Below are 24,599 nucleotides of genomic sequence, written 5' to 3' on the forward strand. Positions count from 1 at the left end.
CTCATGGGTTCTGTCTTCTGAGGAATTAAACTCCCTCCTTGCTTTCTCAGGCAGTGCTGTTCCTGCTCTCAGTTCTACCACTACTTTGATGGAGAAGGCTTCCATTCTTCCACCTTTGTACTTCTGATTAAAGTTCAGGCAAAGCAGTCTTATCTTATTTGCCCTTCAAAAACAAACCAAACAACAACAAAAAAACCTAGTTATCCAGAGACCAGGAGAGCCCCTTGGCTTCCACTCTGAAAGCCAAGACAAAAATCTACCATTGTAGACAGAGCAAGAAAGTTACAGAAATGTTAATATTGGGCTATGACTGGTCTGTCACGCTTTCCGTGGCCACCAACTCCACAAAGGCACCTCTGCCGTGATGGGCTTAGGTCATAAGGTAAAGATGATGAGCCAGGCACTATTCAAACAGAATGGTTCTTACACCTATGGTGTAAGGCAATGCACATGCTCTGAGGAAGCCTGCTATGTTCATATTCTAGCCAATCCAGCCAGTATAGGTGAGTCCAGATCAATGCAATGCCTGACTCTGCTGTAAACTGCGAGTCTCCTGTCCTTACAGTCTTTTGGATTCACAAGCATGTTTTTGTTTTGTTCTTTTTAATCATCTATACGATCCTTTTCTGCTCTATTTCCTATACATCTCACTGGTCCCAATGAATTGTTTCTGCAGCCTAGCTCCTCATTCTTAAACACAAACAGCTCTGGGTCATGATCTCCAAAAGATGTGTCCTCTTCTACAGGGGCCCCCTGGATAATCCAGGACCTGAGAACCTAGCACGGTCAGTGGTCTCTACTGTCTGAGCACCAAGGGCAAGGGACTCCAGACTGAGGCTTTATGCCCCATACCACCAGGAATAGCTGAAGACTGACACATGGCTTCCTATTCCCTGAGAGATTTCAGGGTCTCAAGCCCTTGAAGGGGAGAATGATAGGTAAAAGTTTATTTGAAGGGAAATGCAAAGGAAATCTAAAATGGAGGATGATAATTATCATAAGATCTGAGAGAAAGAATGGTGAATAAACTTTCTAGTTTACAAGGGACCAGCCTAGGTGGCCACATAGGTCATAAAATGTCTCAAGATGGTTTTATTTTTAATGATAGGCTTCATTATAGCCAAAGATAGGTCTACATCTTTGACTTACAGAAGCAGGCTGGTTAAAAACCATGCCCTAGCTGTCAAATGTAATTCTGCACTCCTCTTCCTCGCTTTGGGCATTGAAGTGCATCCTTGGCCTTTCCATAAAAACAACACAAAACTAAAAATCCCTGTCGTTCTCCCCTTAGAGGTGACTTCTTCCAGTCTATCCAATGTGGTTTCCTTTCCTAATATTTCCTATCTTGTAAATTTAGACAGTTGGAAGAAAGCAGGTTCTGGGTATTTGCATATTTGAAGTAATTTTCCTCAAGGCTAGCATTCATTCTACCACTTGAGCCCCAGCACCACTTCCGGTTTGGCCACTGTACCACTAGGCCAAATTCCCAGCCCCAATTTTACACTACTTTTAACTATATCAAACAGGCTTCATCCATTTCCTTGCTGCTGACCATTTCTGAGGGCTTGCCAGAATGGCCAAGCCCTCAGAAAGCTGATGTGGCATTCACTGTATTGGATGTGAGCTGTGCCCACTGGGGAACCAGGATGAGGGGCACCATGACCTCTGTGATGTCACTGAGAGGAGAAACCCTTTCCCAAGGGAGAACTGCCCGGGACCAGGGTATAAGCTGTCCAAGGTCTCACCCTGGCCCAGTGGAGGATCTTTGGCTGAGGGCAATAGCTACCCAGGGGCTCAGGAAGTATCTGCACACCAGACAACCAGGCACCTTGCCCTGGGGCTGGGGGACACCTGGATAGCACAACACAGCTCCATGATACTAGTGGGCCCACGGCTGTGACAAATACCCAGGAGAACAATCTGAACAACTTTTATCTGGGCTGTGTCAGAGGGACCACCCAGATGCTTGGCCCTAGGTCATGAGGCAAAACATCATGGACCACTGGGCAGTGTCTCGTCACCTCACAGTGACCAGGAAGCACGGGGTGGCTAGGACAGGGGATCAAGTGTAACCTTCACAGACAGGAGACATGGGCTTCAGCTGGACTCTACCTCCTAAAGTTCCCTCCATCTCCATCTCCTCAAATGGTGCCACCAGCTGGGACTCCAGCATGAGCACCGTGCGGGTGTGCGTGGGGGGAGCGGGGGTGGTTTCATATTTGAAGCAGAAGAACTTGTCAGTCTACAGTTGGGTCTGATGACTAATGTCATCCAGCCCAGTAGTGTGTGCTGTCTTGGTGCAAGTGCACATGTGCCAGTCCTGGGCTTGAGCTCCGGGCCTGAGCACCGTCCTGGACTTTCTCAAGGCTGGAGCTCTACCACGTGAGCCTCAGCACCACTCCCGGCTTTTTCTATGTGTGTGGTACTGAGGAACGGAACCGGGTCTTCGTGCATGCCAGGCAAGCGCTCTACCACGAGGCCAAACTCCTTTTTTGACAAAAAAAAAAAAAAGGAAAAAAAGAAAAAGCCCTTTCCTCCGTTCCCTGGCGTTCATCTGGGTACCATGATTTCCAGGACCGCGAGCCCTTCGCAGGGCGCCCTCGGGGTCCTCCCCAGGGCCTCGCAGGACGCGGCCCCGCCCCTCCCGGCCTCCCCCGCCGGGGCACAGGGCTCTCCGGGCTCGGGGCGGGCTGCCAGGCTGGCCTCGGCCCGCGGCCCTCCGACCTCAGGGGGCGCCGCGGCCGGCCCGGCGGAGGGGCTGAGGCCGAGGGGTCCGGCGGGGCGCCGGCGCTTACCGCTTCCCCTCCGCGTCGGGGCGCGGGGGCTCGGCCTCAGGGCGCCCGCCGAGGCGTCTCCGCGCCGCGGCCGCCGGCCCCGGACGGCTTCCGAGGGAGGACGTGTCGGCCTGGGCCGGCCGCGCCCCGGGGCCGCGCGTGGCGTCATCGGGGGCGGGGCGGCGACGTCATCGGGGCGGGGCGGCGCGGCCCCGTGACGTGGCGCCGGCGGGGGGCGGGGGCGGGGGGCGGGGGCGGGGGGCGGGGCGGGCGGCGCGGGGCCCCGCGAGCCGGCCGCTGCCTGGGCGCGCGCGGCGCGTGCGTCACGCTCGGCCGCTCGGGGAGGCGCGGCCGCACGGCTCGCTGGCGCGGGCCTGGCGCGAGGGATGGCTCCGCGCGCGTCCTCCGGGGCCGCGGAGCGGGGCGGCGGGCGGCGCGGTGAGTAGCGCGCGGCGGGGCCGGGGCGGGGCCGGGGCGGGTCCGGGGCCCGCGGCGCGGCCGGGCCGGGGTGCGCCGGCCTCGGCCCTCAGGCCCACCGCCGTCCGCGCGCCCGGCCTTCGCTGTCGGGGCCTGGGGAGTCGCGCCCCGTGTCCCCGCGGCTGTGCCGGGGGAGGGTCTCGGGCGCTGTGGGGTCGGCGCGTCCGTCCTGCACACGGGCCGCGCGGCTGTGCCCGCAGCCGTCCGGGCACCCTCGGACCCTCCTGCCCGGTGCTGGCGGGCTTCCCCTTCCGCGGCCCGCCGACGCGCCCCGGGCCTCCCGGGGCCCAGGAGAAGGATGCCAAGCGTGCCGCCGGGGAGCTGTGGGGAGGACCCGTCGTCCCCGTGAAATGACCCCGCCCGAGGGCGTCCGTCAGAAAGTGGCTGCTCCGCGGCTCGCCCGGCGGCCGAGTGGAGGGATGAAGAAGGCCGGCCCGGGCCCGCGTTCAGGGCCGCCTCCTCTTCCCGGTTGTGTCCCGAGGGAAAGCCACGCAGTCTCCGCGCTCCCTCACCCTCCGGCCCGACGTGCCAGGCTTTGGTCTGCCTAGTGTCCCTAAGCTGCTTTTTGACTTCTAGGAATCCCAAGAAACTCATGGGCTTCAGTCCGCGAACTCGCACTGTGATTTAAGAGGAGGCAGCTCGGCCAAGGTGCCCCTGGGCCCCTCGAGAAGGCCGTGCCGGTGGCCCAGAGACATTCACGTGTCCACATGGGCTGTGCTGAAAGGCGTTGTTTTTTAGTTATTTAAATGTAACACACAGAGCTGTGCATTCATCTTCATCTTCACATATAACAGATTTTATTTATTTATTTTTGATAGCACGAGGACTTGAACCCAGTGCATGCTACGCAAGCACTCTGCCATTTGAGCCACACCGTCCCTTCTTTCTGGTCACTTTTTTAGTCCCTTTGTTCCAGAGGGTGGTAAATAATAAAGACCAGCCTCTTCCAGTCCCTGCTCACTGTCAGGTGAGGTTTGTGCTTTTAGGTGCTTTGACAGGTTGCCTTTTCTGTTTCCCTTCTTGTGGTGTATGTTTTGTATCGTTTTCCCTTCTGCATTACTCTGGAGGTTTCTTCTGCATGTGAGATAAATTCTTGTTTTCTCTTTTTGGTGGTGCTGGGGATTGAATTGAGGATCTCAGGCTGTATACTTGAGGTGCCCCCACCCTCTGCCCAGCCGTTTTTACTTCAGTTATTTTGGGGGTGGGTTTTGCATAAATACTGGCCTTGCCCATCCTGGACCATGATCTTCCTGTTTAGCCTTCTGCCTTAGGTTTGAGAGAGGATTGTGACTGGGTAACCCAGCTTAGTCTGGAGTTCTGTAGCTGAGGCTGGCTTAGAATGTGAGGTCCTCCTGCCTCTGCCTATAGGTTCTGGGGTTGTAGGCATTGAGCCATGCTCCTCTGCTGGGTTTTTTTTTTTTTTTTTTTTTTTTTAGGAAAATAGATGCCCAAGGATAATTCCCAAAGAGCTTCTGATGTCTGGAGTTTGCTCTTGTAAGGAGAATGGAGGAGGATGGAAAAAGGCTGAATTGGATCCTCAATGGGCAAAGATTGTTTATTGAGGAACAGCAAGGGGCACAGACCTTCCCATGGGATTGGAGGTTGTGCTAGGGACTGGATTTGGGGGTAGGCTTATATAGGGCTTAACTAGGAAGTAAAATTAAAAAATGGGTTGTAGTCTCCTGGGGGCTCAGGGTGGTATCCGTGGCCAGGTCCACAAAGGAATGCTCCACCTTGGGTGTGGGGGCTATTATCCCCTGGGGACCAAGGTTAGAATGACCTGGACAAGCATGTGAGCATGCACCTGGTGCTTTTCTTGACCTTGGGGAGTGAAACAGAATTCAGTCCTTCATATTCCATCTTTAGATGCATAAAAAGATTGGGCCTAGAGGGAAGAGGTGGATCCTTCAGCTCTGAACCTTCCTTGATTCACTAATCTCCTTGTACATTATTGTAAAACACTGAGGACTACAGTGTGTGCTTCTGGTTTTCCAGAGAAGGTAAAGAATGGGAAGAATTGGGTATTTCTATGTTGTCACCACCTGGCCATTTCACAGGGTTATGGTAGGAGCTGTACTTTCTATAAACCAGTATTTGGACTCACATGACTGAGTTACTCTGTTACCATGCTTGTTAATTTGGATCACAGGATACACTTAACAAAGAAAATAGCTGGACACTACTGAAAGGTAAGCTTTACATTTCAAGGTAGACATTTCACAGTTATTACACATTATAAAAAATGATTGTGTGCTGAGAGAGAAAGTAGCTGTTAAACAGATTTGTCATTATGAGCTTTGTGGTTCAAGATGCACATTAAAGGAGCAGAAATTCAGACTAGAAAACAACTCTCAGGAAGCAAAGTCTTTGAATCTTGCTTATAGAACATTGATTTACCTGCCCTTATTTAGCCATGACTGCCTTATCCAACTGCAACTGGGAGCAACACAGTGATGGAACCCAGACTGTGGAATAGGTTTTTGGGGCACCACAGAGGGGCTGTGCTCAACAGTTAAGGTTCCATTAACAGGGTCTACTGATTATGAGACTGGGCAGTACTGCAGGTGGTAAGGTAGCCATCTCTTTGAAGTTACAGAGTTAGGCAAGTGAAACCATCTCAAGATGAGGAACTTCTTTATCTTAGGAAGTAGAGTAAGCAGCAAATAACCACAATTTGTTTAGGCTTTCACCCAACTCCAAGGTCCAAGGAAGTTTGGATTCTGATTAACTCACATTTAGGGCAGAATCTTGAGTCTCTGTAATGCTGAGTGAGTGATCTTTCTTGGGCCACTCCTGACTTCCTGGGAGCCAAAGAATGACATTCCAGGTTTCTTTATTAGACCTCATGGCTCAGTATTTACATACAAGTCCCCATAGTTGGATTTTGTGTATGTGTCTGTGATCTCAGTTGTGGGGCTTGAACTCAGGGCCTGGGTGCTGACCCTGAACTCAAGGCCAGCACTCTATCACTACTGCACCATTCCCAGTTTTCTGGTGGTGGTTAATTGGAGATGAGTCTCATGGACTTTTGTGCCTGGGCTGGCTTTGAATGGCTCTCCTCAGATCTCCTAAGAAGCTAGGATTACAGGTGTGAGTCACCAGTGCCTAGCTAATTAAAAAAAAAAAAAAGTGTTTGAATTTTATTCTCAAAATTTTGGCCAGCTGGATTAAAATAATCTTTCAGGGTGCTTTACTCATTTTGGTATGAAAATCCTCTTAGCTTAAGACACTAAGACAAAAAAAAAGAGATTAGGAAAAAAAGGCCATTTCTTTGTAAGTCTTAAATACTTTCTAAAGTTTTGTTACAGCTTTTTTCCCCCACAAGTTATTATTATTACTATTATCATTTTGTTTGTTATGGGCTTTGAACTCAGGGCCTGAGCACTGTCCTTGAACTTCTTTGCTCAAGGCTAGTGCTCTACCATTTGAGCCACAGCACTACTTCCTGTTTTTGAGTTGTTAGAGGTAAGAGTCTTCATGGGGGCTTTTGTTCCTGGGCTAGTTCTGAATCTCAAGCCTCAGATCTCAACCTCCTGAGTAGCTAGAATTATAGGCATGAGGTACTGGTGGCCAGTTTTCTCATGAATTCTTTAATCTCATTTAATAAATTTGCAGGATATGTTTTAATGTTTAAATAAAGTCAAGGATAGAAAATTAGCCATCATGCCAATAACCTGAGTCTATTAAGTATATTTCCTTGGAGGTTGACAAAAGTGTTGTATGATTTTATAGACAGTATAAAGAGATTGTAGATAAGTGGATTATAGTGAAGCATAAAGATGACATTTTAGGTGTTTTTCAAATATTTTCCTTTTTGCTTACCTGTGTCTTCTGTGCTTTTAATACAATAATGAGCACTCCAGATATCAATAGACCTCCGCCTCCTGCGTGGTGCCTGCCATATAGAACTTCAGCAGTGCATTAGGATTAGCCTTTTCTTTAATATTATTTAATACTTTTCAGAAGAAATATTTGATTATTTGTGAACTTCATATAATCTTTATAGAGACTGTCCTTTGTTAATAAGGGTGACTGAAAATGTCTCAAAATAGGTCTTACCTAAACCTGGTGTAGGTGTCTACAGCAATGTGCTTTTAAGGTGTATACAGGTAGATATTAATTGTTAACACAGTACTGTGCTGGGTACTTGTTTGCGGCTGAACAGAGGAAATGACCTGTCTTCTAGGGTTTTCTTCCACTCGACGCGCCATGATCATGCCATGGACTTGTCTGTGGCAACGTCTCCAGATCCTATATCGTTATCTGCACCCATCCACACTCTCAGTGTTGGGCATCTCGTTTTCTTTTTCTTTTTTTTTTTTTTTTTGTGGGTCATGGGGCTTGAAATAGGCCTGAGCATTGTCCCTGGGCTGGCTTTGAACCTTGATCCTCCGATGTCAGCCTCCTGAATAGCTAGGATTACAGGCATGAGCCACTGTGCCTGGTGGGCATCTTATTTTCTAACCACTCTGCAGCCTAGTCTGCTAACAGCTCCAACAGTTACTCAGACATACCAGGACTGAGTCCCTCAGCCAGGCTCAATCTCATCCTGATTTTCCCACATCCTCACATCTCTCATCACCTGGCTGAAATTTGTGGTCAGCCATTAGCATCATCATATTGCAAAGACTTTGCCCCATTTCTGTTCTGTTCCTCCCTGGCAAAACCTCAGTGCTCAGATGTCTTGTCCCTGAGCAGCTACCACGACTAAAGAAGAATCAGACTGACTTTGCACTTTAGGTTCCTGCAGTTGACTAGTTACCCTTTCATTCCTTTAACTTTGAAAAGACAATAATTACATTGATTTTAAACCGCCAAAGTTTGGATTTTTATTAACTATTTGAGCTTATGATTGAAAGAATTTGCTTACTAGTTATTTGACATTAACCTTAAACGTTTGCTGTGACCTTTAAAAGGCTTTTATCATCAGATATTAAAGCCAGGGTTAATTGCCACAAAAGACATAATTCCAAGACACTGCTTGTGTGCAGCTGAGTTTGTCTGTGGATCAGGTCAGGGTTCCAGTTTCTCATCAACTTGAAGTGTCTAGTAGCTCTTGGCTGGAAGGTAAGCTGCTTACTGTCTTCTGGCTTACAGCATCATCATAATTTTTAAAGTGAGGATTATTGAAAAGTTGCTTTGTCTTGGTGGTTCAAAGATAACATTAAAAAATGATTCCATATTGCAATATCTCTGCAGACTTCTCTATGGTAAGTCTGTTCAGTGGAACTTTTTTTTTTTTTTGCCAGTCCTGGGCCATGAACTCAGGGCCTGAGCACTGTCCTTGGGCCTTCTCAAGGCTAGAGCTTGAGCCACACCATGATTTCCGGCTTTTTCTATGTATATGTGGTACTGTGGTACTGAGGAATCAAACCTGGGTCTTTGTGCATGCTAGGCAAGCACTCTACCACTAGGCCAAATTCACAGCCCCCAGTGGGACTGCTTTATGTGTGCATTGGCTTTCCAGAAAGTTATATGAGCCTTCATGAGAGTATCTCTCAGGAAACTTAGAAAATATTGCTGTTGAGGATATATTTTATGCTTTTTGCATTGTTTTACAGATTATTGTAAGGAGAGGAAAAACAATTGCTTGACCTCTATTAGAAAATAACTTAGGTCTATGGTTGATGCAGAGAGAAGTGTTATAATATGTACTTTCTAGAAAGTACAGCTGTGTTTTCTAAATTGCTCAATTTTAGTGATAGCCAAAATCCTTACATTTTATATCCAGCATGACAAAAACAAACAAAAACCCAAATCAAAAGAAAGATTCCTATAATTTATTTATTTATATTTGGTTGATCATGAACCAGATATAACTCTGGGTCTGGGAGCTGTTGCTGGACTCTTGAGCTTAAGGCTTGTGCTTTACCACTTGAGCCACAGTGCCACTTTCCACTTTTGTGGTGGTTAATTGGAGATAAGAGTCTCGAAAACTTTCCTGCCCTGTCTGGCTTTGAACCTTGATCTTCAGATTTTAGTTTCCTGAGTAGCTAGGATTATAGGTGGGAGCTACTGGCGCTGGGCTAGATTTCTATAATTTTTACAGTTCAAAGATACCTTAACTTTTCTGTCACGTTATCTGTAGCACTTATATGTTTCCTCCCCCGCTCTTTCCCTCCAGTCCCGGGGCTTGAACTCAGGGCCTGAGCACTGTCCTTGTCCTTTTTCAAGGCCAGTGCTCTACACTTGAGTCACAGCAGCACTTCTGCTTTTTTTTTCTATGTACCAAGGAATTGAACCCCGGTCTTGGTGCATGCCAGGCAAGCACTCTACCACTATGCCCAAACTCCTGGCCCTGAGTACTTATGTTTTCTTAAGAAAAGTTAGAACTTGAAAAAAACATGAGCAAACTGAGAGCAGTCCAGGACAGAGGTGAAGAATGCCCTGGACACGTGTGCCTCAGGCAGCTGTGCGCTGCAATGGCATATAGAAGCCTGTGTATGTCATCTGCATGTCTGATTATGTTGGAATCTCTGTGCAGGATTCTGCTAGGCAATTTGGAAAATGAGCGCCTGTATTGATGGGTGATTAAACATGTACTGAAGTGTCTAACTTACCTCCTCTTCTTTTCTAGGAAACTGAAAATGTCCCTTCAGCCATGCTAGGTCTATAATGGGAAGTGTCACGGTTCGATATTTCTGTTACGGGTGCCTTTTTACATCTGCAACCTGGACAGTGTTGCTTTTTATTTATTTCAATGTCAGCGAAGTGACTCAGCCCCTTAAGAATGTGCCCCTCAAGGGGTCTGGGCCCCATGGGCCATTTCCCAAGAAACTCTATCCTCGCTTTACTCGAGGCCCAAGTCGAGTATTAGAATCACAGATCAAAGCAAACAAAATGGATGATGTGAAAGATAATAATATTGAAGATTCAGAAAAAGACCACCTGAAGTTCTCTTCTGAATTGGGTAAGTTGTACTTGATTTTTACCAACAGCCACACTGAACTATTTGGGTATTAACAATCTTAAATGATGGTTTCCTTTCATTTTTTAATTTTAATTTTTTGGCCAGTCCTGGGGCTTGAACTCAGGGTCTGGGCACTGTCCTTGGGCTTTCTCAAAGCTAGTGCTTGCTTATTAGGATTTAATAACCCATGGCTTTTGTGGAAAATTACCAGATTTGTTTTCTTTGATCACATATTAGTTTTTCTCATCAATATAATAAAATGATGAGATTTTTTTGGCTTGGGAGCAGGTGGTGTTTATGGGCAAGTACCTGCTTGGCTTTTTCTTTTCTTTTTTCTTTTTTTTCTTTTTTTTTTTTTTGTCAATTGTGGGGCTTGAATTCTGGGCTTGGGCACTGCCCCTGAGCGCTCAAGGCTAGCACTCTACTCCTTGAGCCATAATGCCAATCCTGGTTTTCTGGTGGTTAATTGGAGATGAGAGTCTCATGGACATTGTGTGCCTGGGCTGGTTTTGAACCGTGATCTTCAGCTCTCAGCCTCCTGAGTAGCTAGGATTATAGGCATGAGCCACCAGCACCTGACTTATCTTTACTTTTCTACTTAGAACCTCTTCCTAAGATATACCTTTTACATGTTTCATCAGCTTATGGTCCACTTGACTTTCTGAGGAGCTGGATTATAGTCAGCCACTGACAAAGGCACCTGCTTTGTACTAGCTGGATAGGAATTTGACCTCAACATCGGTTTACTTGAAACCGAAGCCAACCTGGATTTGAGAACTTAATAGGGTAAACTCAAGACATTTAGAAGATGGTAATGAGTAACAGAATGTAGCAGCCTTTCCTCATTCACTGCACTAACTGAATCAAGCTGTTTTGCAGGAATGATTTTTAATCAACATGATCAGGAGTTGAGAGACTTGGGCTATCAGAAACATGCCTTTAATATGCTTATTAGTAACCGCTTGGGCTACCACAGAGATGTGCCAGACACAAGGAACGCAGCGTAAGTTCTTTATTTCTTTCTGTTCACACATTTTAATAAGTCTGTTTAGTGCTGGTTTAAGAGGTCAAGAAGATGGTGTTGGTATTTTTCAGTTGGCATTGATCACAGAGAGAATTTCAGGAGATCTACATCTGTTTTTTTTTTTTATCTGTGAAGCGCTGTGGTTTGAGGTTGTACTAACACAGTTGTAGAATCCACTAGGTCTCCTGAAATTTGAGGTCACAGAGTATGAATTAAATAGCCTGGCCTTCATTTTAAATAGTCATTGGATTCATGACAAAAAGGAATTAAACTGGAAAAGAATATTCTACTCATCTTTTAGCTGTCACACCTGTTGGGCACTTTCTGCTTGCTGTGTGTTCTCTAGGCCCTGGAAGCAAGCAGTGTGAGGCTTAGTCCCAGGGTTTACAGGACTTGGAGTCAGTTAGACAAAGCTGATAAGGAAACACCATGGTAGCATGTGGACAAGGGTTCGGATGGGAATTGGCAGAACAAGACCCAAACCCAGACAGGTCTGGTATCCCAGAAGAGAGGCCTCCTGGGTACAGACACAGCACTCAGAGCCCTAGAGCGCTGAGTATAGGCTTGGTTGGGGCTTTCACCTGGGCCTCTGAGCTGGACTGGGCTGCAGGAGCTAGGTGGGGCCCCATCCCTAGGGAGCTTTGATCCCATGGGAGAGAACTCAGGACTTCAGTGTTGCTTCTTCAGTAGTTTCTGTTGTTGCTTAAAGCTAAGTTGTGTATCAAGTAGTTACTGACGTGACAGAAAAGCTCTTCTATGATCTTGGGAGATGATAGCTTACTTCAGTGTTTTTATATTAGTTTTTATATTACTTGGCAAAAAATTTCAAATGTAAAGTTTAAAATTTGTCCTTCCGAAATCCCTTAAGGAGAAGCCAGACATGAGCTATGCGTGTTGTGGTAAGTACTTGTACTAAAATGAAAACCCCAGGAAAGTGTAGGTATTTACAAATGTTCCTCCAAGGCTGGGTGCAGTGGCTCACTACAGTCCTGGCTGCTTGGGAGGTAAACACTGGCAGGATTGTCCTTTGAAGCCAGCCCAGGCAGAAAGTTAGCAAGATTCTGGCTCAACCAGTGAGCTTGGTGAATTTTATAGCTATAACCTCAACCACATGGGAAGCCATCGTTTGGAGGGCCCAGGCAAAACCTGTCCTCTACTTGAAAAATGTGTAAGGCAAAAAAGGGGCAGGGCATGGCTCAGGGATAGAGGCCCCAGATAAACCTAATAAAAAGGAGTCTTAGGCTTTATCTGCTTGGAGCTGGCTTCCAACCACAGTCCTTCAGGTCTTGGCCTCCTGAGTGCCTGTCCTTTGAGATGTCAGGTTTTCCTGTCTTTGTCTTCAGATGTAAAGAGAAGACTTACCCGGCCCACCTGCCCGTCGCCAGCGTTGTCATCTGTTTCTACAACGAGGCCTTTTCTGCCTTGCTCCGCACGGTGCACAGTGTGGTGGCGCGCACGCCCGCACACCTGCTCCATGAGGTGCTCCTTGTGGACGATGCCAGTGACTTCGGTACGTGCAGCAGCCAGGCACTGCAGCAGGCAGGCATGGTGGGGCCCCTGCCCACGCTGGCGCCGCAGAGCCACACTCACACAGGCAGGGGAAATTTCTATGCATGGCCTGGCTTTGTGATTTCCTTTGGCTTAAAAAAAAAAAAAAAAGGGTCCAGTTGCCTTGTACTCATCAGTGAGCGTGCTGTGTTGAAACACCTTTGTACAATTCCTTGATGATGACATACAAAAGAAACTAAGAGGAACAGTGTGTAGGTAGTTGTAGGTTTGCAGGAAGTTGTGGAGTTGTGTCTGCCTGTGGTGGTCGTAGGTCAGTGCAGTGCAGTGCACAGGGAGCCACACGTGGAACTGTGGTGTGGCCCCAGTAGAGCTTTGCAGCCTCAGCTGCACCCTGGCCAGCACTGCCCATCCGTCACCGGCACTGCCCTCATGCTGCTCACCCCTTCCTCACCTCACCACCCAGCCTCCGGCAGCCACTGACCCCTGACTTTGCCATTTCCAAGTGTCATGTACATATGCCGCTTGGAGGTTGCCATCTTGCCCGGCCTCGTGCTGTGACCTGCTACTCCCTCAGCAGTCCTTGGATCCAGGCGGTGCACTCTGATGGCGCCTGTGACCCTGGGGGCCAGCATCTCTGGTATTTGCTACTTATTATACATACCTTTCTTTAAGTCACTGTTGATCTGCAAAGAATGGCTGTTCACAAAAATCAGAGATTCTTTTTTTTGGGGGGGTGCTGGTCATGAGCTCTTCATCTCAAGGCTACCACCCCACTTCCTGTTTTCTGGAGGTTAATTGGAGATAAGAGTCTCAGGTTCTTTTGTTCCCCGGGCTGGCTTTGAACCTTGATCCTCAGATCTCAGCCTCCTGAATAGGATTATAGGTGTGAGCCACCACGCCCAGCAAAAGTCTGAGATTCTTATGTCTCATAAACTTCCCCCCCTCCCCCCAAAAAAATCAGAAGTGGAGCTGTGGCTCAAGTGGTAGCGTGCAGGGTCAGGATGGTCTGTGCATAGGTGTACATGAACACATACTCCCTAGCTGTGAAGCTGGCTTGGCCTCCCTCCCACCCTCTGCTCCCAGGAGAATGCAGGTGAGGGTAGCACAGCTTTCCCACACACACCATTACAGTAACCTGTGCAGTGTGTCCAGACACATCTGTGCTCTGCACGAGGAGTGAGGCACACGGGGGACCACATTTTCACATTTTGGAAGAAACATCATGGGAAAAAAATGGAAAGATTCATAAAAATCAACTGAGGAGTTAAAAACATATCTTTAGTATTTATACTTGTTAAATACTAAATTGTAGAATTTATACATTTTTTTGTTTACCATGGAGTTTGAGACGTGGTCTTGATCTGTGGCAGGACTGGTCTGTGGAACCCTGGGTCAAGCCGTCTTAAGAAGCTAGAAGGGACTGTAGACAAGTGCTATTGCACTAGAAGGAAAATTTCATGATTTACAGTGTTTTGTGCTTTAGAAAGAATTAATTTCATATTATCTCATGTGCTTTGACCTTGAACTTTAAAGGTAAATAACCCAAAATGGATATAAATAGTGTCTTTGGACACAAAACTAAAGGTCATATTTACTATTGCTAGTGTATTAGGCTTGGTAGAAACAAAAAAGTTATGTAAAGCTCGGAGGTGGCTCATGCCTATAATCCTAGCTATTCTGAAGGGTGAGATCTGAGGGTCAAGGTTCAAAGCCAGCTGGGCACAAAAGGACCTGAGACTCTTATCTCCAATTAACCTCTGGAAAACAGGAAGTGGGGCTTGGCTTGAGGGTATGGCGGTAGCCTTCAGCTGAAGAGCTCAGGGACAGCGCCCAGGCTGAGTTCAAATCCCATGGCCCACCAAAAAAAAAAAGTTATGTAACTAGTCTGAAGTGGAATAAGCCCTAGTTGGTTAAATAAAACAAGAATTTCTACCTCATTTTGTTTGGAATATGGTTGTGACCATGTCTGTTCTTGAGCTGCAGAGCTTAAGACATGGCCTTTGGAGCCCTGTGCTGGGGGCTGTGCAGGGCTCCTCCCGCTCCTCCTCCCCTCCTCCCCTTCACTTCCTTGTCTTCCCAGAGGAAGCCTCGAAGTCTTGTCACAGTGAAGCAGAAGGTTCTATAATTTTAGCATGTTAGATACAACTTTTTTTTTTAATGGTTGGTTGGGGTCATGAATTCTGGGCCTGGGCATTGTCCCTGAGCTCTTCAGCTCAAAGCTAGCACCGTATCAGGCCATCACTTCCAGTTTTCTGGCAGGTTAATTGGAGATAAGAGTCTCACTTTCACGCCTAGGCTAGCTTTGAACCATGATCCTCAGATCTCAGCCTCCTGAGTAGCTAGGATTACAGGCGTGAGCCACCAGCTCCTGGCTCAGATACAACTTTTAGCAGTTATAAAATGCTGTGTATGTCCTATGTGGGCTGAACTTTGATGGAACTCTTTATATTTTTAGATGATTTAAAAGGAGAACTGAACGAGTATGTTCGAAAATACCTCCCTGGAAAAGTTAAAATCATAAGAAATATGAAGCGTGAGGGACTGATTCGGGGAAGAATGATTGGAGCGGCCCACGCTACAGGTACCGTGTGGGAGGCTGGCCGCTGCAGGTGTGTGCACAGCTGTGTCTGCACGTGCTCACGCCAGCCTCAAGCTTGTTCCACTTGGGAAGATCTTTGCGTGCCTGCCTCGAAGCACAGTGCGCAGGTGCTGAGAGCTCTGCGGCCTCACGGTCTGCGCTGATCCTTGTTAATTCATGATGGTGCCTCAAGTGGTTTAGATCCTGTAGATCCTGCTTGTACGAGCAGAAGGACAGCAGAATGCTTGTTCGTTCCTTAGCTGAAGCTAACAGACGTGAAATTGAAAGGCGGGCGGGAAGACTTCCACACGTGTGTTTCGTAATTAGAACAGAGGCGAGCTGTCTGGCTGGTAAGAGCCATTGAGCCAGGTGGGAAAGGCAGGACGAGCTGTGGGCCGAGGTCCCAAGGTGATGAACTGGGGCAAGAGCGGCTCTGGCAGTGGTGGGCGCTGCTCACCACTGAGGAGTGCACGGGAGTGCCTGGCGGTTCTCGGGCGACCTTGCTGGGCTGAGCACTGAGGCGCCTCCCTGCCACCCCGTGCTCCCCAGGGGAGGTGCTGGTGTTCCTGGACAGCCACTGCGAGGTGAACGTGGCGTGGCTGCAGCCCCTGCTGGCCGCCATCCTCCGGGACCCGCACACTGTGGTGTGTCCTGTCATCGACATCATCAGTGCCGACACCCTGGCCTACACTGCGTCGCCCATCGTGCGTGGCGGCTTCAACTGGGGGCTGCACTTCAAGTGGGATCTCGTCCCCCTTTCTGAGCTAGGTGGAGCGGAAGGGGCCACGGCACCCATACGGTAAGATGGCTCCTTAGCAGAGCCCAGGAAGCCCCGCCAGCCAGCCCTTAGCCAAGACTACTCCCTCTTTGTAAGGAGCACAGTGTTGCCTTGACCGTGTTTGAGTTCATGCACTGCCAAAGCGAAAGAGTAACAGATAAGCGGTGTGGGTGTGAGGTTCCCATGGCGTGGGGAGGCAGACCTGTGCGTTCTGCAGCACCGGTTCCTCACACTCTCCCTCCCTGCAGGTCCCATGCTGTCTTGGTGCATTCATCCAGTTTCTCCCCTTGTTCAGTTTCTTAGTTTTTCTCGGGTGCTGTGTTTTCCCCAGACTCTACTTCCTCCTTCACTTGAGCCTGCTCAGCACCTCTCTTTTCAGTGTTGTGACAGTGGCCTTGGTAATTTCAGAAATTGGGCATAAAGAGCCAGCAGCAGTCATACTTTTGGTTCCTTCTTCAGTTCTGAGAAGTGTTTTTCAGATAGGTTTTTTTTTTCCCTGTTTTTCTGAGAGCTAGTTCTCTGTTCCTTTTTCTTGGAGGATTAACCAGGTATGTTGAAGTACCTGCCTGGTGGCATCGTAATTAGAGCCTGGGCATACGTTTCTATGTAGCTTGTCTCCCTTGCTTTCTTTTATGTGACTTTTTAAAAAAAATCTTCCTGGTTGTTGGGTGGTGTTTGCTTTCTGCAGGCATCAGAGTCCTCGTTTGGTACTTGGCTTCTCTCCTACAGGCAACATGGGCCAATAAAAACTTTGGTCCACCAATGAGTTCCAGGCAGTGAGATGCCCAGAAGGGGCTGGGTCCTGTGCAAGGCATCCTGGCTTGGTCACTCCTGATCTCTGACCCGGTGGTTGTTCGAGACTCATTCATGTCCTAGGATATTTAGCCAAGCTCCTGGCCTCCACCCACATTCCAGCAGCAGCCCCTTGATGGGATATGACAAGCGACGACAGTTGAACACTCAAGTGTCACTATCAGCACCTTTGACCCAACTTGGTGTGCTAGGCTGTGATCTCCCGTGGCAGGCCCCAGAGTAGTTTTTGTCCTAGTGGCTCTTCCTGACCATCAAAAATAATATGATTAATAGGTGGATTTCTATTAAACCTGGTGCTTCACACACTTCAGTATTCTTGATGTACCAGGTACTGAGCACATCATTAGCCATGTAGAAAATTGAGTTCTGGGCCCAGCCCTGTCCTGGCAAGAGTAGCAGTCCCTAGCAGTCTCGTAGTGTTGCCCAGTGTTCCAGAAGCACATGGAACATTGCCAGCGGTGGCGGCAGGTGCACGGCAGAGCAGACGGTGTCCGCAGGATGCTGCTTCCCTTCCAGGTCGCCCACCATGGCCGGGGGGCTGTTCGCCATGAACAGGCAATACTTCAACGAGCTCGGCACGTACGACAGTGGCATGGACATCTGGGGAGGAGAAAATCTGGAAATTTCCTTTCGGGTAATTTTTATTTTGTGTGTTCAATAATTAAACTTTGTGCCATAGAATATAATTCTCACTTATCACCCATATGTTCCATAAACTCTTGATTATCTCTATTGACAGATTATCCTTAGTCAGTTCTGTAGTATGCTGGAGAGAGGGAGATGTGTAGGGAGGCGGTTCTGTAATTGTGTAATGGGGTGGAGGAGATGTTGGTACTGTGGGGCGCATTCTACCAGGTTGCTGACCCATTTCCACATGCATGCTAGTGTATGAATACCACCTCATAGTAGATTCAGTCCATCCTTAGCTCATTTCAGGACATTTTTAAATGCCCCTTTGACCTCCCTCTGTCTGCGAAGAAGACAGATCTTGGGAAGTTACCTAATCACCAAGGACGAAGGTGAATCGTGAGAGTTCATTCGCAGACGTGCAGTAGCAAGCCTAACGCCTGTTTTGCTCCGGCTAGATCTGGATGTGCGGTGGCAGTCTCTTCATTATCCCCTGCTCTCGAGTAGGGCACATTTTCCGGAAACGGCGACCCTATGGCTCTCCAGAGGGCCAGGACACCATGACACACAACTCCTTGCGGCTGGCCCACGTGTGGCTTGATGAGTACAAGGTGAGGCCCTGTTCTGTGAGGGGGAGGGGGGAGGACAGCAGCCACTTCTCTGCCAGAGCTCTGCCACCTTTCTTCCCTGCATCTTCCTGCCTGAGGGACCTGGGCTGCAGGCCAGCTGCTGGCCTGTTCTCACCACCATGTCAATTTGTGTGGTTACACCTTTTTTTCTTTTTTAAATGGTATTGGAGTTTGAACCCTGGGCTTGCTAGGTAACAACTTTACCAGCGGAACAGTACCTGCTGCTCCCTTTTTTTCCTTTTCTGTGGTTGGTTTTGGATAGTCACTTTTCTCCAGGGTAGCTGGGTTACAGCGTGTGCCACCACGCTCAGCGTCTTTGTTGAGACTCAGCTTTGCCTGAGTGGCCTCAAACCATAATCCTACTGTAATTGCTTCTTTTCCAGAGCTGGGATTACAGGAGTGTGCCACCACACCCGACTCTCTTTAATTTTGTTTAATGGCAGTGCAGTGAACACCAGAGCAGGTGCTGTTTCCGATTCCTACTTCCTTCTGCTCCTCTGTGACTCCCACGGAGCCTGGCTGCTCTCTTCTTCACTTTGTGGACTTTTGCCAGTCTGTTAGAGCTTGTGAACACTGGACTCCTTTCCTATTTCTCTTCTGCCTTAGACAACTTTCAGTAGTTTTTTGGTAACTTTTTTGGCAGTATTAGATGTTTTATCGTAACGTCTTTGTTAAGGGTAATTTATGTAAGCATTTTGAACATTACACCATCACATGCTTGACAGAAATACCACAGGCAGGTCCAAGTACAAGTAATTTATGCTAATGTTTATATGAAAATATATAATTTCATACATTTGTACACATACAAATATAAATACACACACAGCTTATGCTAGTATCTGCTTTAAAGTATTTGTAAAGCCAAGTACTGGTGGCACATTACTTCAGGAGCCTGAGGCCTTCAGATCATGGTTCAGAACCAGCCTGCAGGAAAGTCTGTTAAGATTCCTGTGTTCAGTTTACCAACAAAAAGCCAGGAGTGGAGCTGGAGCTGTGGCTCACGTGGTAGTGTACTAGCCTCGAGTAGAAAAGCTAAGTGTCCAAGCCTTGAGTTGGAGCCCTCGTTTGTCAAATGTGTGCGTGGACACAAGTATTTTTAAATTTTCAGTAGTAGAGGCTTGCAAGCAGAACTTCTTGGAATCCTTAATCCTGCTTGAGAATGCGAGGGATTTTGAGGGTTTTTTTTGGTGGGTGTGGGGCTTGAACTCTGTTCCTGGGCACTGTCCCTGAGCTCTTCAGCTCAAGGTTACCACCCTACCCCTGAGCCACAGCCCCTAGTGATTAATTAGATATAAGAGTCTCACGGACTTTAGTGCCCAGGCTGTTTGAACCACGATGCTCAGATCTCAGCCTCCTGAGTAGCTAGGGTGACAGGTGAGAGCCATCACGCCCGGCTGAGAGTGTGAGTTTTGAGACCTGTTCCTCTTACAGATGAGCACCTGACACTGACACGAGTGGACTTCGTGTGTGACAGCTTCCCATGGCCTTCTGCAACAGCGTGAAATCACTCCGTGAAAAATAGTTTCACAATTCCTATGTGTAACAGCCTCATTCTCATCTTTTCAAAATTCAGGAGCAGTATTTTTCCTTACGACCTGATTTGAAGAGCAGAAGCTATGGGAACATCAGTGAGCGTGTAGAGCTGAGGAAGAAGTTGGGGTGTCACTCATTCAAATGGTATTTGGATAATATCTACCCAGAGATGCAGATACCTGGACCCAACGCCAAACCCCAGCAACCTCTCTTCATCAACAGAGGCCCCAAACGCCCCAGAGTCCTTCGGCGTGGAAGGGTGAGACGTGCTCACGACAGGGTGCCCTGGAGGTGTCATCCGGTGTCCTAGGTGCCCCTGTAGGTGACATTGGGGACTTGAATGTCTAGACGCTTGCACAAAGTCCTCCTCCAGTGAGCAGGAGCCCTGAAGTTCAAAGCCTTGCTCTTGATGAGCTCCCTCGCCGCTGGTAATGCGGCGATGCTGGCGTGCCGGTGGATTCAGGCAGAGGCTCTGAGTCAGCAGAGCCTGCTGGAGAGCCTGTTCCACTTCCACGCTCTGCTTGTCCCTTCCAGCTTGCTCCACCTGTTTCTCCAGGCAACATTCGAGGCTGGAGGTTTTCTCTACGGTCGCTGAGTCAGGGTCCCAGTGTGCCTGCATGGTTTAATTCCATTCCGATACATTTTTATTGGCACACGAGTTGTACAAGTCAAGTGTGACATTTTCCACACATGCAGACTGTACCCCTCCAGTTAGCTTTCCCCCTCTTTCCAAGCCCTTCCTGCTTTCCTGTCACGTGTTTCTGCTTTTTGTGTTGGGCGTCATTGTGCTGGCCATGTTTCATTGCTTAGCGTGCCCCTGGCAGGCCTTGGTGCTGGTGCAGTGGGTATTGCCTTCGGTATATGTGGTCTCTTTCATATCTCCTATGTCTCATCTCATATTTCTGTTAATGTCCTTCAGCCCCTCCAGTAGCTTAACTGTGTGTCCAGTGAGTTTTCCTGCTGTGGAGGTTTCAGTGTGGTGCATGTGCTGGGGCTAGAACTCGGGGGTAGCTCTTACCATTCCCGCCTCTCCGTGATGCCCTGCTTTCCAGTGCTCACAGCTCTCTGGACGTTGGTCTTCCTTGAAAGCTGAGAGATCCTGTGTTCTCTCTCGTCTACAGCTCTATCATATTCAGACTAACAAATGCCTCGTGGCCCAGGGCCGCCCCAGCCAGAAGGGAAGCCTTGTGGTGCTCAAGGCGTGTGACTCTGCAGACCCGGCTCAGGTGAGGAGGCCAAGGGCAGTGCCACACGGTAGATCCTGAGCTGTGCAATGGGCAAGTCAGGCATCACCTCGGACAACCACTTCCTGCTTCTGTTGGGGCTATCCGTTAATTGTGCTTGGCAGGGTTGGGGACTTGGAAGCTGTGATGGGTAGAAATGGGAGGAATAACCTCCTTCAATTTGCTTCAGGCTGCTTCGTGGGTGATGAGAGGAGAGCCGGCAGCCTGGCAGCAGTGCAGTCTCACAGTCGCTGTGAGGAGACACACACTTCGGCTCACTGGCCGAAGTCGTTGTCATTTTTGGTTTTGTGGGGTGTTGGTGTCGTGGGCAAATGGCTTTGTGGTAAATGGTGTATTACTTTAAAATCCCAAAGCGTGGACGCTGTCTGAGTCAACATGTTTCTGAATGGGCCCCTTCTGTGCCAGGGAGTGGAAGGGAGCAGGGCCACTGCTAACGGAGCGTGGTCCCCTCCCACCGCTGCCTCTCACAGTGCCAAGTTAGAATACCCACTCGGGGAGCTTTGGGGGTGAGTCTGCTAAATTGAAATGTGTCCATGGACGCTTTGCTGCTGTGAAATTCATATGAATCCACTTTTTCTTCCACTAATACAAGGCATGTGGGCCAGGAGTTTGGCCTGCTGGTAGAGTGCTCGCCTAGCACGCATGAAGACCTGGGTTCGATTACTCAGTACCACATAATAGAAAAAGCTGGAAGTGGTGCTGCGGCTCAAGTGGTAGAGTTCTGGCCTTGAGAAAGCTGAAGGTCAGTGCTCAGGCCCTGAGCTCAAGCCCAGGACTGGTAAAAAAAAAAAAAAAAAATGGATGCATGTTTAGTCCTGAACTTCGATCTTTAAAGCTGAAACTTGTTTTAAAGCTGTTTTGTTTTGCAGATCTGGCTTTATAGTGAAGAGCAGGAGTTGGTTTTGAATAATCTCCTCTGTCTGGACATGCCTGAGACGCGCTCGTCAGACCCACCGCGGCTCATGAAGTGCCATGGGTCGGGAGGCTCCCAGCAGTGGACCTTTGGGGTGAGAGCTGGCGTGGGGGCGGCCTCAGTCCGTCGTAGTTGTCATTCATTATGAACACTTCACTGTTGATGTTCTGCACCATATCCTTCCTCTGAGCTTCTCAAAGAGGAAAAAACAACCTGAAAGCAAGTATGTTTTTCTCTTGCTTTTTTCTCTAGAAAAAGAACCGGCTATACCAGGTCTCTGTGGGTCAGTGCCTGAAAGTGGTGGAGCCGCTGGGGCAGAAGGGCTCCGTTGCCATGGGGATATGTGATGGCTCCCCTTCCCAGCAGTGGCGCCTGGAAGGTTGAAGTGACCCTGCTGGACTGGATGCGCCAGGATGCGTGGCCACTGTGGACGCAGCCTGGAGCTTTGGGAAGAAATGGCGCTGGCCATGTGAAGCCACGGCCACGTGAAGCTGTGGCCACATGGAGCCAAGGCCAAGGGGCTGTGGAAGGAAGAAGGGCGCCACAGGCCATTCAGGCCATTTCTGAGCTGCTGCTAGAAACACTTGCTTAGAGAAGGGAACTAGAAAATAATTTTAATTTTAAAGAGCCAGATTTATATAGAACATTCAAATTTGTTCATGCTTCTTTATTTCCCCGTTGGTGATGGCACAGATTTCATCTGCTCATGATTTTTCATAGAAGTTAATTTTTTCCATCATGTGTTTAATATGTTCTAAATAGATGATTTGAAAAAAAAATGATGAGCTTTGCTTTTAACTTCAGGTGTCATATTTAAGAGGCAGTTAACTATTATAAATTATTTTGATGATTTATGGTACTACATTTAAATAAAGAACGTTTGATTATTTAATTAGTATTTCTGGCTCTGCCGTTTTTAGTCCTCACCAGCCTTGTGTAGCCTGAGCTGTGGGCATTCCATGTAGGTAGGGTTGCTAGGCCAGAAGATGGGAGCCCCACAAGGATGAACGAGATTTGGCAAGTGTCCGCACGTACTGGAAAGCCTCAAATATTTGTGCAGGATGAAGAGAGAATATTACTATTGGAAGTGACAAAATTCAGGAGTAATTTCCCTCAAGACTGCATTGCTGGAGCAGTCTTACACTGCAGAGAGACGTGTGTGTGTGTGTGTGCGCGTGCGCGCATGTGGAGACTCAGGCTACCGAATGAGCCACACCCCGATCCTCCTTGCTTTTAGTTTCTCAGATGGGGTCTTGTACTTGCCCAGGCTGGCCTTGTGCTGTGGAGACACCTGGCCTCCGCCTCCGGGGTCGCTGGGAATGCAGGCGTGCCCCACCACACCAGCAGCTCAGTTTTTATCTCCAGGTGCAAAGCAGTTGAAAAACCCTATTACATATGGGACTTTCTGTTCAAGGCTAGCGCTCTACCACTTGAACCACAGTGCCATTTCCAGCTTTTACTGTGTACTGAAACCAGGGTTTCATGCATGCCAGGCAAGCACTCTACCACTAAGCCACATTCCCACTTCCCTATGTGATTTATAGCCTAAACATTTCATGTCATTTGACTTCAAAGATCAGATAGTTCAAAAGGCAGCCATATGGTAGATTTAAACACAACAGTATCAACCATCATATCCAGTGTAAATGCTTCAATTAAAGGCAGAGAGACCTGGGCGTGGTGGCTCTCACCCATAATCCTAGCTCCGCAGGAGGCTGAGATCTGAGAATCGTGGTTCAAAGCCAGCCCGGGCACCAAAGTCCATGAGACTCGTCTCCAGTTAACCACCAGCAAACTGGAAGTGGTGTTGTGGCTCAAGGGGTGGGGCAGTAGCGTTGAGCTGAAGAGCTCAGGGACAGCGCCCAGGCCCAGAGTTCAATCCCCACCACCAACCAAAATAAATAAATAAATAAATAAATAAATAAATAAATAAAAAGAAGCAAATGAAAGGCAGAGAGCCAGGCAGTGGTGGCTCATGCCAGTAATCCTAGCTACTGAGGAGACTAAGATCTATGGATCCTAGTTCAAAGCCAGCCTGCTCAGGAAAGTCTATGAGACTCATCTCCAATTAACCACCAGAAAACTGGAAGTGGTGCTGTGCTCAACATGGTAGAAGAACTCAGGGACAACACCCAGGCCCCGAGTTCGAGCCTCAATGACTGACCAAAAAGGCAGAGTGTAGAATCCAGGACCAACCATAAAACTCCATATAATCTGAAGCTCCCTGTAAAATAAGGCACCAGTGATAATGAAGAGGCTCCAGTCAAGCTTCCGCATGCATGCTGTGACATGTTGAGTATGGAGCAGTATGTCTCAGCTGAAAATATATTAGGGGTAGTCACAAGTGTTAAGAAGTGGGTTAATCAAGGGGAAATAATCCAGCAGAGAACATAGGTACCTGAAAGCAGAACGTCTAAAATACATGCTGCAAAAACGTAAATAAATGCCATCCACCAAATGGACCCGCACGGAGCACTCTGCCGAGTCACGTAATGCACAAGCCACTTACTGACAGACTCTTCTAGGATATCGACAAGACGTCAACTCGAGCCGTGCAGGGTGCAGCAGAATCAGAAGCCCGTGAGTTAAGCAGGTCAGGTGCAGCTGCGCGTACCTGTGATCCTAGGAGGTTCCAAGGCAGCCCGGGCAACAGGTTCACAGACGCAGGGATGCGGCCGTCGGCACCTACCGTGGGAAGCTCCCCAGCCACCGGAGATAAACACATTTCCAGTTGGTGGTCAAAAAAAGGCTATTTTGCGAGGTACCGTGGCTCAAGAGGCTGAGACT

General features: G+C 48.4%; 1 protein-coding gene across 3 annotated transcripts; it reads left to right on the forward strand.

The window, feature by feature from the left end:
- Positions 1-3,116: 3,116 nt before the first annotated feature.
- Positions 3,117-22,710, forward strand: Galnt11 (polypeptide N-acetylgalactosaminyltransferase 11). Of its 3 annotated transcripts, none has more exons than XM_090333571.1 (12): positions 3,117-3,212; positions 9,829-10,161; positions 11,041-11,164; positions 12,529-12,695; positions 15,150-15,275; positions 15,822-16,071; positions 17,380-17,497; positions 17,949-18,101; positions 19,696-19,914; positions 20,777-20,881; positions 21,769-21,906; positions 22,065-22,710. In XM_090333571.1, exons 2-12 carry the CDS (start codon positions 9,867-9,869, stop codon positions 22,194-22,196), a joined length of 1,827 nt encoding a protein of 608 aa, XP_090189697.1. In that variant the 5' UTR covers positions 3,117-3,212; positions 9,829-9,866; the 3' UTR covers positions 22,197-22,710. The 3 variants fall into 3 exon arrangements, with proteins under 3 accessions (XP_090189697.1, XP_090189695.1, XP_090189698.1); XM_090333569.1 differs by lacking the exon at positions 3,117-3,212 and adding an exon at positions 8,192-8,318; XM_090333572.1 differs by lacking the exon at positions 3,117-3,212 and having other exon boundaries at positions 10,073-10,161; positions 11,030-11,164.
- Positions 22,711-24,599: the final 1,889 nt, after the last annotated feature.

The sequence above is a fragment of the Megascapheus bottae genome, chromosome 5, assembly GCF_031878675.1.
Source record: "Megascapheus bottae isolate mThoBot1 chromosome 5, mThoBot2.hap1, whole genome shotgun sequence".
Classification (NCBI taxonomy): Eukaryota; Metazoa; Chordata; class Mammalia; order Rodentia; family Geomyidae; genus Megascapheus; species Megascapheus bottae.

Bases quoted from the DNA above. Each gene is read 5' to 3' on its own strand.
- Galnt11 (XM_090333571.1), top strand. From the start codon at position 9,867: ATGGGAAGTGTCACGGTTCGATATTTCTGTTACGGGTGCCTTTTTACA. The intron at 17,498-17,948 runs GTAATTTTTATT...TGCTCCGGCTAG, and splicing joins ATCTGGAAATTTCCTTTCGG to ATCTGGATGTGCGGTGGCAG. The intron at 19,915-20,776 runs GTGAGACGTGCT...TCTCGTCTACAG, and splicing joins GAGTCCTTCGGCGTGGAAGG to CTCTATCATATTCAGACTAA.